The following is a 17940-nucleotide window of genomic DNA, read 5'->3' on the forward strand; positions in this document are numbered from 1 at the left end:
TTGCGAGCTGTTTAATAGCCGATGTAACCTTTTGCAACGGCATAAAGCCCTTCCTACCTTGCGCATCGAAGGCCTCTTGAAACCAGGAGTCGTTCGCTTCCACGTCGCTCATAATTTTTAGAAACAAACGTTTCGACGACATACGGAACCTATGCCGAAAATATCTTCGTTGTATTTTGGATCTTCGACAAAATAATCCGCCATGAGTGTCTCATGCCCAACCTCACGTTGGCGTTCAATATATCTCCTTCGGTTAGATGTGCCCGTGTCTTGAAGTTCGGCTTCTTCGATGATATTTTGGAAAAAAAAGAATGCTACTATCGGGTGGAAAAAACAACGGGATTTCATCCGCCATTTTGTTTTGGAATGATTGGGTAAATGTTTGGTATTTTTTGGTTTGGTTTGGGTATGAATTTGAATGTGTTTTTGTATGAATTTATGTTTGGTATTTATAGTTAGATTTTATTAAAAAAAAATCTTAAACGGCTATAGCCGTTGAATGTCTCCAACGGTCAAAACTCTCTCCTTTGTCGATCGGTATAGGTTCACCAATGAATCAAACAAACCAAGCGGTAAAGTGGGTTGACGGTGGTGTTACCACTCGGTAAACAGGTTTACCGCCCACTCCGTTTACCCTAAAACAAATTTAAAAGTGTCATTTTATGATAACATTTAGTTTGTTGATTAATCTAAACAAGTATGTGAGACCCAAAAAAGGATATGGCTAAATGCATCCTTCTCTCCTACTAAATATATCACCCTACAGGAAGGAAAGGGAAATTATATTTTAATAGTTAATCCCCCCTATATTTATTAGAGAAAAAAAATTGGGTGGGGTACGCGGACAGAATGGTTTGATTCGTTCAAAACGCGTCTTCAGAAATGTTTATTCATCCTGGCCCATAATCTGTGTTTCTAAAGTCGTCCATCCTCTTTTATATATTTAAGATCATCATCCATTTCTGAGTCATACCTTTCGATATCTCCTTCTACTCCTACCTCATCAATAATTATGTTTCATGCTACTGGCAATGAATCTGGGCCTTCCACCCCTACCTCTACCTCTTCTTCCTCTTCTTCCATGCAATGGTCACAACTTTGCCGTCACTTTGAATTTGGTGAAATTCTTTCAGCAACAGAAAGTTTCGCAGAATCATTAGTAATAGGGCGTGGAGGTTTCGGGAAAGTATATAAGGGTAATATTTACAATGGGTCGACTCTTGTGGTTGCCGCCATTAAACGATTGGATGCAATGTCGAATCAGGGGGCATCCGAGTTCTGGGCTGAAGTTGAAATGCTTTCCAAGTTGCGTCACTGTCATCTAGTTTCTCTGATTGGTTACTGTAATTATGAAACAGAAATGATCCTTGTGTACGAATACATGCCCCATGGAACACTTGAAGATCATCTCCACAAACTTGGTACTCCTCTTACTTGGTGTGAGCGACTCATGATTTGCATAGGTGCAGCTCGTGGATTGGATTACCTCCACACTGGTACCGGTATTGAATTTGGTATTATACACCGAGATGTAAAAAGCTCCAATATATTGTTAGATGAAAGTTGGGCAGCTAAAGTTTCAGATTTCGGGTTGTCTAAAATAAGCCCAAGGAATCAGCAATCGACTCATGTCAGCACACTTGTCAAAGGCACTTTTGGGTATTTTGATCCAAATTATTTCGCCACCGGAAAACTGACGACTAAATCTGATGTGTATGCTTTTGGGGTGGTATTGTTGGAAGTGTTGTGCCGGAAGAGGGCAGTGGATGACAGTCTTGACTGGGGAATAGCAACATGGGCTCAAGACTCGATCAAAGAAGGTCGTTTGAAGGATATAATTGATTCTGCTATAAGGGGTGAAATATCCCCAAAATGTTTAAAGCAGTTTGTTCGAATAGCGGAAAGATGTTTGGATAACCATCCAAAGCTTCGTCCTACTATGGCTGAGGTTGTGCTTAGTCTTGAGTATGTACTGAAGTTGCAAGAGAAGACTAATAATGTGTCTCATAGTGCAAGCAAAACAATATTTGGTAGGATGTTTAATAAGTTTTCCTTCACTGACAATGGCCAGAACTCAGGTATTCCGAACTCCCAATTTATATGTGCGTAGATTCTTCAATCTATGTGTCTATGTTTGAAAAGTAATACTAATTATGCCGAAAACATACTAAAAGAAGATTTCACGACAACCTTATTTCGTTTAACAAACAAACTTTTCGGTCTTCAATTCTTCATGTCTCCTCTTCTGTCCTTTCATGGCATCCATTGTGATGGAACGTTAAGTCTATAAAAGTAACTGGAGCATAATAACTTTTAGAGTGTTAGATCTGCAAATTAAACCAAGATTGAGTTAGGGATTCTAAACCACACTGTTCATATAAGTCATCTTTTTTGATAGGCAAAAATGTTAAATGCTATGAGCAGGTTTTGTGTTTAAACAATCAGGTTTTGGGTTGGGTGAGTCTAAAATAGTCGGATCACAGACGTTTGGCCTACCTAACGCATTTAGTAAACATGTTGGTTATAGATAAACGGGTCAAGTCCCCGACCTGTTTAAAATAATAACTTCACATTTTTTTTAATTTACATGTTTAAGCAAGCCACCCGGTTTAATCTGCCTACAACTTGTGTTTGGAAACTTAATTTCTTGTTAGATAAAAAGTAATGTGTTTCATTACAGGTATGGATTTTGACTCTCTAATGCCGAAGAAGCCCCATATAGGTATCGATTTTGGACCCCTCATGTCCAAAAAGAGAAAGCAACTTATGCTTAGACAAAAATTCTTCCAACAAAATGGTGCACTGTTATTAGAAGATAAACTAAAAAATGGTGTTGGTTCCATAAATATTTTTCGAGCTGAAGAGATAGAAAAAGCAACTACGGATTTCGCAGACTATATGATTATTGGAAGAGGTGGTTATGGTACTGTGTACAAAGGAGTACTACCAGATAACCGTGTGGTAGCGATCAAGAGGTCCAGAGTATCTGACGAAACACAGATGGAGCAGTTCATTAATGAAATTCTAATTCTTGGACGAATTAATCACAGGAATGTGGTACAGCTTGTGGGATGTTGTTTGGAAACTGAGATCCCGTTGCTAGCTTTTGAATTTGTTGCTAACGGCTCTCTTCATGATCACATTCATAATAATAATAGCAGCACAAGAAGATTGTCATGGGATAGCCGTTTAAGGATAGCACATGAATCAGCTGGTGCACTTGCTTATCTTCACTCAGATGCAACAATGACCATCATACATAGAGATGTGAAGTCAGCGAACATTTTGTTGGATGAAAATTACACCGCAAAAGTTGCGGATTTTGGTGGCTCAAAGTCACTCCAAATATTGGAGGTTGATGATCCTGTCACTACACTAGTTCAAGGGACGCTAGGTTACTTGGATCCCGAATATTTTCATACATCTCAACTAACAGATAAGAGTGATGTGTATAGCTTTGGTGTGGTTCTTGCAGAACTCATAACAGGATCTAAGCCCATTAGCATGGAAAGACATCAAGAAGAAAGAAATCTTGCAGCATATTTCTTGATTGCAGAGAGGGAAGATCGGTTGATTGAGATTATCGATCCTCATGTTTTTGAGGAGGCGGCAACTGATGAGCAGCTAGAAGCAGCATGTTCCCTGGCATGTAGATGCCTTCACATGGAAGGTAAGAAGAGACCTAGCATGAAAGAAGTGACCATGGAGCTTGAAAGAATAAGGAAGATTAGAAATCCTTGGGATAGCGAAGTCTATCACGAAAACGTTAGTGATTGAACGGGAACAACTTGATCTTAATTATTGTATTTTTGGCACTAGCTAATAGCAGACATCTTTACAATGTAGCTTTTATAATTACTTAATGTCTATTATGGTGTATAATTTGATGTTTCTGTTAGCCGATAATATCATAAGGATATTATTGGCATGTATTTTTGTAAATCCCGAGTTTCGAATGACTGACCTCGGCCACTTACACAATTTCCTCAGTATAAAGGTCCAGAAACAGCATAGTAGTTTGTTTATATCTCAGTCCAGTTATGCAGCCGACATTTTCTCACGCTAACATGTCCACTTGTAATCCCTGTAAGAATTCAAACCCCTTGCCTTCTCATTAAGCATAATCGAATATATATAGGTTACAATGAAATCTCCTCATATTGAGGAGAGATGTATATATATGACAATAATAACATATAATTTCCTATTATATACAATTATCTATTACACCCCCGTAGTCGAAGCTAGAGGAGGTCGAATGCTGAGACTGGATCGAAAATCGTCAAATAATACTTTAGGTAAACCTTTCGTGAATATGTCAGCGACTTGAAAACGCGTGGGGATGTGTAGGATCCGAACGGAACCACGTTGAACCAGGTCACGAACAAAATGAATATCCAGCTCTATGTGTTTGGTACGTTGATGCTGAACGGGGTTCCCGGATAGATAGATCGCACTGATATTATCACAATATACCAGACTAGCGGTGGTTAATGGCCTGTGTAATTCCAGCAAAAGATTGCGAAGCCAACAAATTTCCGCAACTACATTAGCGACCCCCGATATTCTGCCTCCGCACTGGACCGAGAAATAACTGATTGACGTTTAAATGACCATGAGATAATATTAGGGCCTAAGTAAACACAATAACCTAAGGTAGACCGCGTTGTATCCGGACATCCCGCCCAATCGGCGTTAGTGTATGCCCGTAACGAGAAATCAGTAGACGCACCGATAGTTAGTCCGTGAGAGGAGGTACCTTGAAGATATCGAATGATTCGTTTAAGAGCATTCCAATGATCCACTTTCGGTGCATGCATGTACATACACACCTGTTGAACTGCATAACAAATGTCGGGTCTCGTGAATGTTAGATATTGGAGAGCTCCCGCAAGACTACGATACAACTTCGGGTCTTCATAGTCGTGACCCGAGGTCAAACCAAGTTTAGGTTTGGTATCAACTGGTGTGGCAGCAGGTTTGCACGATGACATGCCAGCCCTGTCTATGATTTCTTTCGTGTATGCCTGTTGAGAAAGAAACATCTTGTTACCTTGCCGGTTCACGTGAAGGCCCAAAAAATGACTTAAAGGCCCGAGATCCTTCATTGCAAATTCAGCTGCGAGTCGAGACATCAGCTGAACGCGAAGAGAGTCTGTCGATGTCGTGAGGATGATGTCATCAACGTAGATAAGAAGATAGGCAGTATTGCCGTTGTGCTGGTATGTGAAAAGTGAATTGTCGCATTTACTTTGTTGAAACCGCAAGGAGAGAACAAAATCAGTAAATCGTTGGTACCATGCATGCGGAGCCTATTTTAATCCATAAAGTGATTTCTGTAAAAGGCACACATGATCAGGATATTGTCGATGCCGGAACCCCATGGGTTGATACATGTAGATAGTCTCGTTGAGGTTACCGTGAAGGAAGGCGTTGGTAACATCCAGTTGATGAATCGGCCATGATTTAGACAAAGCCAGAGATAATACAGTACGTATCGTAGTGGGTTTGACAACCGGACTAAATGTCTCACCACAGTCTACCCCAATCTGTTGGTTACTCTCATCACAAACAAGACGAGCCTCATACCTCTACAACGTACCGTCCGATCGAAATTTGTGGCAGAATAGCCACATAATACGTAAAACATGCATATGAGGTTGCCTCGGAACTAACACACATGTCTTATTTTTAATAAGAGCATTAAATTCAGTGGTCATGGCATTATGCCATTCCGTGTTGGACAAAGCATCCTCTGGGTTTTTAGGAATGAGGGCAATGCACGAGGAATTAAGGTTAAAAGCATGTTTTGGTTTATCTATGCCATCCATAGAACGGGTACGGATTGTGCGAGTGGGTGGTGGGGGTGGGGGTGGGGTGGGGGTGGGGTGGAGGATGAGGCAGTCGATTGAGTGGAGGGATCGGAGATGGGAGAGTGAACAAAGTCGGAGGAGGAGTTGGGTAATGGGCTGGATATAGGTGAAGGTGGGTCGATGGAGGTAGAGAGAGTTAGGCCTTGGGAGGGGGGGGTTAGTTTGGGCCGAGAGCGGATGTGTTTTGTGGGCTGGTCATTTGGGATAGTGGGTTATGAGGAGTGTGTAGCATTGGGTTTATATAGGGTGGGGAGATGAGTGGTGGGTCAGGTGATGTAGGTTGGGCCGTAGGTTGTGTAGGGGAACGAGGTGGGTCAGGTGATATGGGTTGGGTCGTAGGTGTGGAGGGGTGGATGTTTTGTTGGGGAACAAAAATATGCAATGGGTGAAAAGAGTCAGTAAGGAAGTCATATGTGGATGGGGAAGGTGTAGGAGTATTGGCAAAAGGAAAAATAGTTTCCTCAAATATCACATGTCGGTTAATAATAATTTGCGAGTGGCAAGATCAAGGCAGTTATAACCTAGCTCGATGATTTGGGGGGTAGCCAAGGAAGACACATGGCATAGAACGGTATTGAAGTTTATTGATGTTAGTGTGAGGTATTAGAGGGTAGCATAGGCAACCAAAAACACGTAGGTGTGAATATGAGGGTATGTGTTTATATAGTTTCTGAGTAGGAGAAATATTGAAAAGAATTTTGCTAGGTAAAATGTAGTGTAGGTAGGTTTCAACTTCCAAGGCATGGTGCCAATATGTGTTAAGTAAAGAAGAATGGGCGAGAAGAGTTCGAATAATATTATTAATTGATCGAATTTTGCGTTCGGCTTTTCCGTTTTGAGAGGAGGTATATGGGCAGGAGAAACGAAAGTGCATGCCATTTAATTTGCAAAATTAGTGGAACGCATTATTATTATATTCCGTTCCATTGTCGCATTGAAATTGTTTGATTTTTCGTTCAAATTGAGTATGGATCATGTTATAAAAAGTAGTGAAGATAGAGAAAACATTCGATTTAGTTGTCAGAGGGTAAGTCCATAGAAAGTTAGAAAATCATCTAGAAAGAGTATGTAGTAACGATGACCCCCCGTACTAAGTACTGGGGAGGTCCAAAGATCACTGTGTATGATATCAAATGACATGTTTGTAATATTATTAGAATCAAAGAAAGGTAACCTAATATGTTTACCAAACACACAAGATTGACAAACATTATTTTTCAAAGTTCCACAAGAAATAAAACTAGAATTTTTAAGTGAATGCAATAAAGAGGATCCCGGATGACCGAGACGTTGATGCCATGTGTCTTGAGAAATTGCAGAGAGAGCGGTGGGAGAGATGATCTTGGTGACTTGGGATAGATCAAAAGTGTAGAGTCCTTCCGAGCTATTGCATCGTAGGATAGGGGTCCGAGTCTTGAGATCCTTCACCAAAAAACCATAAGGGTCAAATTCAATGGATAATTTATTATCAGTAGTAAAACGACGCACGATAAGTAAATTTTTAATTAGAGATGGGGCGTAAGAGCCATGGTTTAATTTGAATGGTGGGAGGGGATGGGGTAGGGTAAGGTTGCCTTGTCCATGCACGGGAATGGTTTGACCATTTCCCACAATAATATTTTTATTAATGCTTTTATTAAAAACAGACGAAAGGTGAGAGTTAGAAGTCATATGACTTGTGTCACCTGTATCCATAGTCCAAGAGGGGTCGTGGAGCGACATTGCATACATAGCTTGATTGAGATCCGTGGGCATGTGAGTGGCAGCAAAAGATTGAGCCGGTCGAGGGCCGAGGATACCCGCCTAACTATTGTTGGACTTGTTCATTGTTGGGTATGGGCAAGGAGGTAAATGGGTCCAAGAGGCCCAACGGGATTGTGGATGTGTTGCATGTTGTGGGCCGGCCCATGGTGCAAAGAAAGGCCATGGGTAGTTGTAACACCCTAATTTTGTAATTGACTAAAGTCGCAGCGGAAACACGTACCATAAAATTTCTTTCCTTATAATTACCTTGACTTACTTAAAAATTAACTTTAACATAACTCTTCCACATAAATCCATCAATCGACTTATTTACTAAGTAAAAACATAGCTTATGTTTACTACACATACAAAACCGTCAGTTTTTGCCTACCTTAGTATTCATTCTAGGCTGCATTCACGGATCATCCTCTTCCAACACTTATGCTTACCTTGCACATACAAAACCGTCAGTTTTGTTATACGTATACATAAATGCATACTTTCATCAACCCTTTACCTTTGGATCTTGATCGAGTCTTGGATTGTACGGATTTCTTATCTCAAGAGCACAGAAGTTTGAGTTCAAGTACTTACCTTCTCGTACTTGATTCCCTCAAACCAGGGCTCTGATACCAACTTGTAACACCCTAATTTTGTAATTGACTAAAGTCGCAGCGGAAACACGTACCATAAAATTTCTTTCCTTATAATTACCTTGACTTACTTAAAAATTAACTTTAACATAACTCTTCCACATAAATCCATCAATCGACTTATTTACTAAGTAAAAACATAGCTTATGTTTACTACATTATATACATCAACGTTCCCGTACAATCTCACTAGTGACTCGATCCTCGATCTCTATCCCTCGATGATCCTCATGACTCGTGATTCGTACAACCTGCACTCACCACATACATTCATCACATTAGTATACAATACATAAACAAGACTCAATACATGTACACTTTCCATTCAGCTTTCTCTCTAACTTTAAGCATATCATTAGCGTATCCATTCCCTTGTGAGTCTTCAATAATGTACCTGCATAAATCTTCGTTTTCCAGGTACATAATTAATATCATTAACACTTAACGTATCCAAAATCATACTTCATATACTCGTGCATACATCCATATCTCAATACATACATGCCTACACCCATACGTATCTTCATATATTCATAAATACACTTCTACATATGTACCTACATTTATACGTCTCTACCTTCATGCCTACGATCACACGTACTCGCATACATACACAAATACACATTTGCATACATACATACATACATATCTACGCCTTCACATATATACATACTATCATACGTATCTTCATATATACATAAATACGCTTCTACATACATAAAGGAAATTCTTAACTTAGAATCCCACATTTAGGTACCATATTACTACATATTCTTTAGGATCCCACATTTAGGTACCATATTACTACATATCCTTTAGGATCCCACCTTTAGGTACCATATTACTACATATTCTTTAGGATCCCACCTTTAGGTACCATATTACTACATATTCTTTAGGATCCCACCTTTAGGTACCTTATTACTACATATTCTTTAGGATCCCACCTTTAGGTACCATATTACTACATATTCTTTAGGATCCCACCTTTAGGTACCTTATTGCTACATATTCTTTAGGATCCCACCTTTAGGTACCATATTACTACATATTCTTTAGGATCCCACCTTTAGGTACCATATTACTACATATTCTTTAGGATCCCACCTTTAGGTACCATATTACTACATATTCTTTAGGATCCCACCTTTAGGTTCCCTACCCGTCGGCGACGCCCTCTAGTTTTTTTTTTTTTTTTTGCAGTTTTCTGCAGGTTCGTTTCGTCGTCCGTACGCACTAAAACGCACGTAACTTTTGAACCGTTTACCCGTTTGACCTCCCGTTTCTTCCTACATGCTTGTAAATTCACATTCTATCATATAAACTTAAAATCCCATATCCGGATTAAGGAAATTCTTATCTTACACGCTATCGCCTTATTATTAATTTATGATTTATTCGACCCATTCATGCCTTCATCCACAAAACTAGTTTGTTTGACCAAGACTTCTTATGAACCTAATAATGTCCACATTGTATATCATACAAGATTAAGTTATCGGATGCCTTGCATCCTCTTGACCCATTTTCGCTCAAGAGCTTATTTTGACCCGTTAAGGGTATTTGCGCATTTTAAGGTCTTTAGCTTACGACAACCATACTTCTCGCTTTCTTGCTTTTTCAAAACATTCATTTAATCAAATAGCTTGTTTGTAATCAACTTTTAAGACCATTTGCTCGTTTTACCCATCAAGGGCGTTTTTGTCAACTTTGCTCTATCCTTAACAACAAAGGACTCCCTTGCATAAGTAACCAATCCTACTACTTAGCTACAGTTCTTAATCACATATACCTCGCTCGGAGATCCGTTTAATACTTCATCGGTCTCATACAATTCTTTCCTACTTGACCTCGATCATCATACTTAATTAAATCGCACATAACTTTCCATAAACAACTAAGAAGTGATTAAAAAGAAATCACTTACCTCGTGCGTCCATGTTCATACTCGTTTCCTCGCCACTTTTGACCCGTTAGCCTTCCGTGCTTGATTCCGTCTCGACATGATTCCTATACTTCCAGGTCATCAAAATCACATTCTTATTAGCATACATAATTGTACATGTTAACGATCATATCGATCGCATAGTTCCTATTTGACTTTCATTAGTTACTTCTAGCAAGCATAATACATGTGACCAAATTCATATCATTTCAAACTCATGTAAACCATCATGTCATCGCATTAAACACACATTCGTCAAACGCGCTCCATATAACTTACCTTAATCTTACAATTAGGACAACCCGCCTAACCATCCTTCTTATACACGGTTGACTTTTAGAAGTCAACGGTTCATTTAGTTTAACTTTCGACTTATCATTATATACCCGCAACATCATAATCGACTATACGGACGACAATACATACATTTTATCATACGATTGGGGTGCGTACCATCTTTTAAGCATAACGTACAACTAATTCATGCACAACCTTCTAAATTCATACATAGTTCATCAAATCCTTCTACTAATCAACATGTGGTATTTAAAATTAAACATCATACATATTATCATCACATTTTGTCCACTTCATCTAACAACAATTCACCGTTTCTTATCCAATTTCTTTAAACACTCACACACATGTATGATTCCAAACATTGTTAACATAAGTAAATCATCAATTTACATTACATCATCTAAAACCCACTTAACTACTTATTAATCACTTACAAGTGATCTAATCTTAATTTCTTCATAATTTCATCATGCTTTTGATATGTGTACTACCTTGTAAGCATAGTGTACAACTAGTTCATGCATATCCTTCTAATCTCATACATAATTCATCAATTTCTTCCTTCTAATCAACATGAATCATACATGCATAAACATCAAACATACTAGTATCACATTTCTTTCAATTCCCCTCATAAGAATCCATCTTACAAATCAAAATACATCAATTTTAAGCAAGAATTTAGACATAGATGATTTATCCATGTCATCATCTTCACCATAACAAACGGGTTTCACCCTTAAACATCAAATTAACCTAAACCATGCATAATCCATGTTCTATATGATGATTATAACACATACCAATGCTCAATTTCACTTGAACTCACGGATTAGAACATAACCCATTTTACACATGATCACCAATCTTAGATTTTCGACATACCTTATGATCCCCTCGTGTTGGAGATCATTAATCCATGCTCGGTTATGGATTTGAGCTTCATCTTGCCTTCCGATTTGAGCATAAAGATGGAACTAGGGTTTGAGGCTCCATGGGAGCCTCCTGCTCTCTCTCTCTCGAACACACGTATGTGTGTGTTAGATATTTTATAACTTAACTTTCATTTGTTCCATTTTAGCCCTTTGGTTTACTTTTAAAACATAAATGACATTACCTTTATCATTTAAGACTTTTGACCATACCCTTAACTAGGTTAAATAGCCTAGTTATTTATTTCCTGACGTGTCACATAATAACATACAACAAACATTAACATTCAGATTTTGGGTCGTTACAAGTCTACCACCCTTAAACAAGGTTTCGTCCCCGAAACCTTTCTCACTTTCATCGAACACACATTATCTTTTCTTCCAGTCCATCCATACGACCACTAGCCCATACTTGCCTGATCATTCTTTCCTATTTCATTTGCATTTTCATTTACTTGACCTGTCAATAACTGGTCATTACACATACTCTTCCATCCTTTAATATGATCCATTCTTAATGGATCTAATTACTCCATCTCACCTCTAAAAATTTACATTCTCTACATACTCTGTATAACATTCAACTTTTGTTTTGTTACCACCACAAAACTTACTATTTCATAGTCACAACTACGTGCTTAACTCTAACGTTAATCTTACTCTACGTTTTCAACAGTTACGTATACCTTGCATACCTTTATATTGTCTTTAAATCATTTCGTTCATTTTACATTACTATTACTTTCTCTTCATGCATTACTTAGTTCACGTATATAAATAGTTCATATCTCTCCAATCATGAGTTAAACATTTCACTAACCTCTTTTTCATTTCCTAAACCACGATCTGCAACCCAGATCGATCATCTTCTCCTCGAGTACTAACCGTTTAGGCCAGCTTTCATTCCTTCGTGTAATGAGCTTCCGCTCGTGCACGTCCTTTCACCAATACGATTGGTTTCATCACATCACTAATCCAACATTATCACCAACAACATCAGCGGTTAGCATATATCATTCAATCATTCATTACACTAGGTGATTACCCATCTATAACTCTTCTACAATTTTCCTACGTACATGCTATAACACATTCCATACTTCATTCCTTACATACAATTCTTTTACTCTAGTTACTTATTTCGTCACCCTTGCGGTTTGACCCTTCAAGTCCCACTGACACCTCTTACTTATCATAGATGCATCGAGGTACACGTTCGTGCTTCTTTCCATTCATACTTACTTGAAAAGACATTCATTACATTATTCTGGTACTCGTGACCAAGCTTACCCTTCTTATTCATACTTAACTTATTGTCCGGGTGGTAGCTCGCCTTACATTATGACTCCCACGAGTCGATTACTAACACATCTAACTCATCCCGGTTTCAAAACTTCTTTCTTTCATTTTAAAATTAAAAATTTGGGTTTGCATGCCAATCCTAATCATTCTTTCATCCAGTTACCTTACACTTACTCACATGATTCGTTTGACACAACCACAGTCAAACTATTGACACATCGCGATGTGGGCTATTTTCATCATTTCTATATTTTAACTCGTCCTTCGGACGCAATCATAGCATCCATACCTTTCATTATTTCTATGTTTTGAATCCGTCTAGCAGTTTCGAACATTCTCTTCATGCATTTCATACCTTGAATCCGTCTCACGGATTTAAACATATCATTCATGCCTTTCATCCTTGAATCCGTCTCACGGATTCAAACATTGCATTCATAACTTTCATTCCTTGAATCCATCTCCCGGATTCAGACATATTATTCATATCTTTCCTTCCTTGAATCCGTCTCATGGATTCAAATCATTTCATTCATACATTGCATTCCTTGAATCCATCTCGTGGATTCAAACATTTCATTCATACATTGCATTCATATCTTGTTGATCCGTACCTTCTTACGGATTCAACATTCTTCATTTTTTTTTACCACTCATACTTTTCATTCCTACATAGTACTCTCAACTTCCCGAGAGTCTTAATTCCCATTTCCCCCACACGCCCGCCTGCTACCCAACTCTACCGGACATACCTGTAACAATTATCATAATCTCACGAACGTCATACGTTTCTCGTGTACTGGCCAGGTACGCAATCCACATAGTAGTTTCGTGCCTTCATGTAATTGTCACCTTATGTCCGTAGACTTAGGTTTCGGCGCGTGTATCACTTTCAGTACCTCATTACATACAATCCTTGTCTTTCATTTAAAACTTTTCCTTCCTTTAATGAACTTTACCATTGCTTACATCCTTACATTAAATTCACATACCTGGGTTCATTTGCCTACTTGTCTTATTACCTCTTTGCCTACCTTAGTATTCATTCTAGGCTGCATTCACGGATCATCCTCTTCCAACACTTATGCTTACCTTGCACATACAAAACCGTCAGTTTTGTTATATGTATACATAAATGCATACTTTCATCAACCCTTTACCTTTGGATCTTGATCGAGTCTTGGATTGTACGGATTTCTTATCTCAAGAGCACACAAGTTTGAGTTCAAGTACTTACCTTCTCGTACTTGATTCCCTCAAACCAGGGCTCTGATACCAACTTGTAACACCCTAATTTTGTAATTGACTAAAGTCGCAGCGGAAACACGTACCATAAAATTTCTTTCCTTATAATTACCTTGACTTACTTAAAAATTAACTTTAACATAACTCTTCCACATAAATCCATCAATCGACTTATTTACTAAGTAAAAACATAGCTTATGTTTACTACATTATATACATCAACGTTCCCGTACAATCTCACTAGTGACTCGATCCTCGATCTCTATCCCTTGATGATCCTCATGACTCGTGATTCGTACAACCTGCACTCACCACATACATTCATCACATTAGTATACAATACATAAACAAGACTCAATACATGTACACTTTCCATTCAGCTTTCTCTCTAACTTTAAGCATATCATTAGCGTATCCATTCCCTTGTGAGTCTTCAATAATGTACCTGCATAAATCTTCGTTTTCCAGGTACATAATTAATATCATTAACACTTAACGTATCCAAAATCATACTTCATATACTCGTGCATACATCCATATCTCAATACATACATGCCTACACCCATACGTATCTTCATATATTCATAAATACACTTCTACATATGTACCTACATTTATACGTCTCTACCTTCATGCCTACGATCACACGTACTCGCATACATACACAAATACACATTTGCATACATACATACATATCTACGCCTTCACATATATACATACTATCATACGTATCTTCATATATACATAAATACGCTTCTACATACATAAAGGAAATTCTTAACTTAGAATCCCACATTTAGGTACCATATTACTACATATTCTTTAGGATCCCACATTTAGGTACCATATTACTACATATCCTTTAGGATCCCACCTTTAGGTACCATATTACTACATATTCTTTAGGATCCCACCTTTAGGTACCATATTACTACATATTCTTTAGGATCCCACCTTTAGGTACCTTATTACTACATATTCTTTAGGATCCCACCTTTAGGTACCATGTTACTACATATTCTTTAGGATCCCACCTTTAGGTACCTTATTGCTACATATTCTTTAGGATCCCACCTTTAGGTACCATATTACTACATATTCTTTAGGATCCCACCTTTAGGTACCATATTACTACATATTCTTTAGGATCCCACCTTTAGGTACCATATTACTACATATTCTTTAGGATCCCACCTTTAGGTTCCCTACCCGTCGGCGACGCCCTCTAGTTTTTTTTTTTTTTTTTTTGCAGTTTTCTGCAGGTTCGTTTCGTCGTCCGTACGCACTAAAACGCACGTAACTTTTGAACCGTTTACCCGTTTGACCTCCCGTTTCTTCCTACATGCTTGTAAATTCACATTCTATCATATAAACTTAAAATCCCATATCCGAATTAAGGAAATTCTTATCTTACACGCTATCGCCTTATTATTAATTTATGATTTATTCGACCCATTCATGCCTTCATCCACAAAACTAGTTTGTTTGACCAAGACTTCTTATGAACCTAATAATGTCCACATTGTATATCATACAAGATTAAGTTATCGGATGCCTTGCATCCTCTTGACCCATTTTCGCTCAAGAGCTTATTTTGACCCGTTAAGGGTATTTGCGCATTTTAAGGTCTTTAGCTTACGACAACCATACTTCTCGCTTTCTTGCTTTTTCAAAACATTCATTTAATCAAATAGCTTGTTTGTAATCAACTTTTAAGACCATTTGCTCGTTTTACCCATCAAGGGCGTTTTTGTCAACTTTGCTCTATCCTTAACAACAAAGGACTCCCTTGCATAAGTAACCAATCCTACTACTTAGCTACAGTTCTTAATCACATATACCTCGCTCGGAGATCCGTTTAATACTTCATCGGTCTCATACAATTCTTTCCTACTTGACCTCGATCATCATACTTAATTAAATCGCACATAACTTTCCATAAACAACTAAGAAGTGATTAAAAAGAAATCACTTACCTCGTGCGTCCATGTTCATACTCGTTTCCTCGCCACTTTTGACCCGTTAGCCTTCCGTGCTTGATTCCGTCTCGACATGATTCCTATACTTCCAGGTCATCAAAATCACATTCTTATTAGCATACATAATTGTACATGTTAACGATCATATCGATCGCATAGTTCCTATTTGACTTTCATTAGTTACTTCTAGCAAGCATAATACATGTGACCAAATTCATATCATTTCAAACTCATGTAAACCATCATGTCATCGCATTAAACACACATTCGTCAAACGCGCTCCATATAACTTACCTTAATCTTACAATTAGGACAACCCGCCTAACCATCCTTCTTATACACGGTTGACTTTTAGAAGTCAACGGTTCATTTAGTTTAACTTTCGACTTATCATTATATACCCGCAACATCATAATCGACTATACGGACGACAATACATACATTTTATCATACGATTGGGGTGCGTACCATCTTTTAAGCATAACGTACAACTAATTCATGCACAACCTTCTAAATTCATACATAGTTCATCAAATCCTTCTACTAATCAACATGTGGTATTTAAAATTAAACATCATACATATTATCATCACATTTTGTCCACTTCATCTAACAACAATTCACCGTTTCTTATCCAATTTCTTTAAACACTCACACACATGTATGATTCCAAACATTGTTAACATAAGTAAATCATCAATTTACATTACATCATCTAAAACCCACTTAACTACTTATTAATCACTTACAAGTGATCTAATCTTAATTTCTTCATAATTTCATCATGCTTTTGATATGTGTACTACCTTGTAAGCATAGTGTACAACTAGTTCATGCATATCCTTCTAATCTCATACATAATTCATCAATTTCTTCCTTCTAATCAACATGAATCATACATGCATAAACATCAAACATACTAGTATCACATTTCTTTCAATTCCCCTCATAAGAATCCATCTTACAAATCAAAATACATCAATTTTAAGCAAGAATTTAGACATAGATGATTTATCCATGTCATCATCTTCACCATAACAAACGGGTTTCACCCTTAAACATCAAATTAACCTAAACCATGCATAATCCATGTTCTATATGATGATTATAACACATACCAATGCTCAATTTCACTTGAACTCACGGATTAGAACATAACCCATTTTACACATGATCACCAATCTTAGATTTTCGACATACCTTATGATCCCCTCGTGTTGGAGATCATTAATCCATGCTCGGTTATGGATTTGAGCTTCATCTTGCCTTCCGATTTGAGCATAAAGATGGAACTAGGGTTTGAGGCTCCATGGGAGCCTCCTGCTCTCTCTCTCTCTCGAACACACGTATGTGTGTGTTTGTGTGTGTTAGATATTTTATAACTTAACTTTCATTTGTTCCATTTTAGCCCTTTGGTTTACTTTTAAAACATAAATGACATTACCTTTATCATTTAAGACTTTTGACCATACCCTTAACTAGGTTAAATAGCCTAGTTATTTATTTCCTGACGTGTCACATAATAACATACAACAAACATTAACATTCAGATTTTGGGTCGTTACAGTAGTAACCGGCTGGGGAAGAGTTTCCCTGAGAGTTGATGTTGCCGCCGCTGAGTTGACCGCCAAAGCCGCTCCTGTCGCCCCGTCCGCCGCCCTGGCGTCCTCTACCCCGGCCGCGACCGCGGCCACGGCCGCGACCTCGATCATAGGCATCTGCTCGCTGTCCAGCCGATGGATCGGACCGTTCGCGATTGTCTTTTTGTGGAGTATCAACTGATGCGGTGAGAGCCGCACCGGCTGACTGGGCTGAGTGACGAACCTGATTAAGTTTGCGAGATTCTGCCATGCATAACCATGAACGGGTATCGTAGAAATCTGGGAGAGGCTTCATCTGTTGAATCACAGAGGCAGTGTTCTCGTATTGTTCGGTAAGACCTGATAGTAGTTGCAGAACCAGTTGCTC

General features: G+C 38.3%; 2 protein-coding genes across 3 annotated transcripts; one reads left to right on the plus strand and one right to left on the minus strand.

Moving 5' to 3' along the window:
• The first annotated feature begins 896 nt into the window (after positions 1-896).
• Positions 897-3891, plus strand: LOC110877247 (serine/threonine-protein kinase PBL27). Of its 2 annotated transcripts, XM_035977349.1 has the most exons (3): positions 897-1197; positions 1237-2078; positions 2681-3891. In XM_035977349.1, exons 1-3 carry the CDS (start codon positions 1013-1015, stop codon positions 3775-3777), a joined length of 2124 nt encoding a protein of 707 aa, XP_035833242.1. In that variant the 5' UTR covers positions 897-1012; the 3' UTR covers positions 3778-3891. The 2 variants fall into 2 exon arrangements, with proteins under 2 accessions (XP_035833242.1, XP_021981094.1); XM_022125402.2 differs by having other exon boundaries at positions 897-2078.
• A 653-nt stretch (positions 3892-4544) lies between these two features.
• Positions 4545-5108, minus strand: LOC110875332 (uncharacterized mitochondrial protein AtMg00810-like). The gene has a single exon (XM_022123528.1). It carries the CDS (start codon positions 5106-5108, stop codon positions 4545-4547), a length of 564 nt encoding a protein of 187 aa, XP_021979220.1.
• Between the last annotated feature and the right edge of the window lie 12832 nt (positions 5109-17940).

This window comes from Helianthus annuus, chromosome 9 (assembly GCF_002127325.2).
Source record: "Helianthus annuus cultivar XRQ/B chromosome 9, HanXRQr2.0-SUNRISE, whole genome shotgun sequence".
Lineage (NCBI taxonomy): Eukaryota > Viridiplantae > Streptophyta > Magnoliopsida > Asterales > Asteraceae > Helianthus > Helianthus annuus.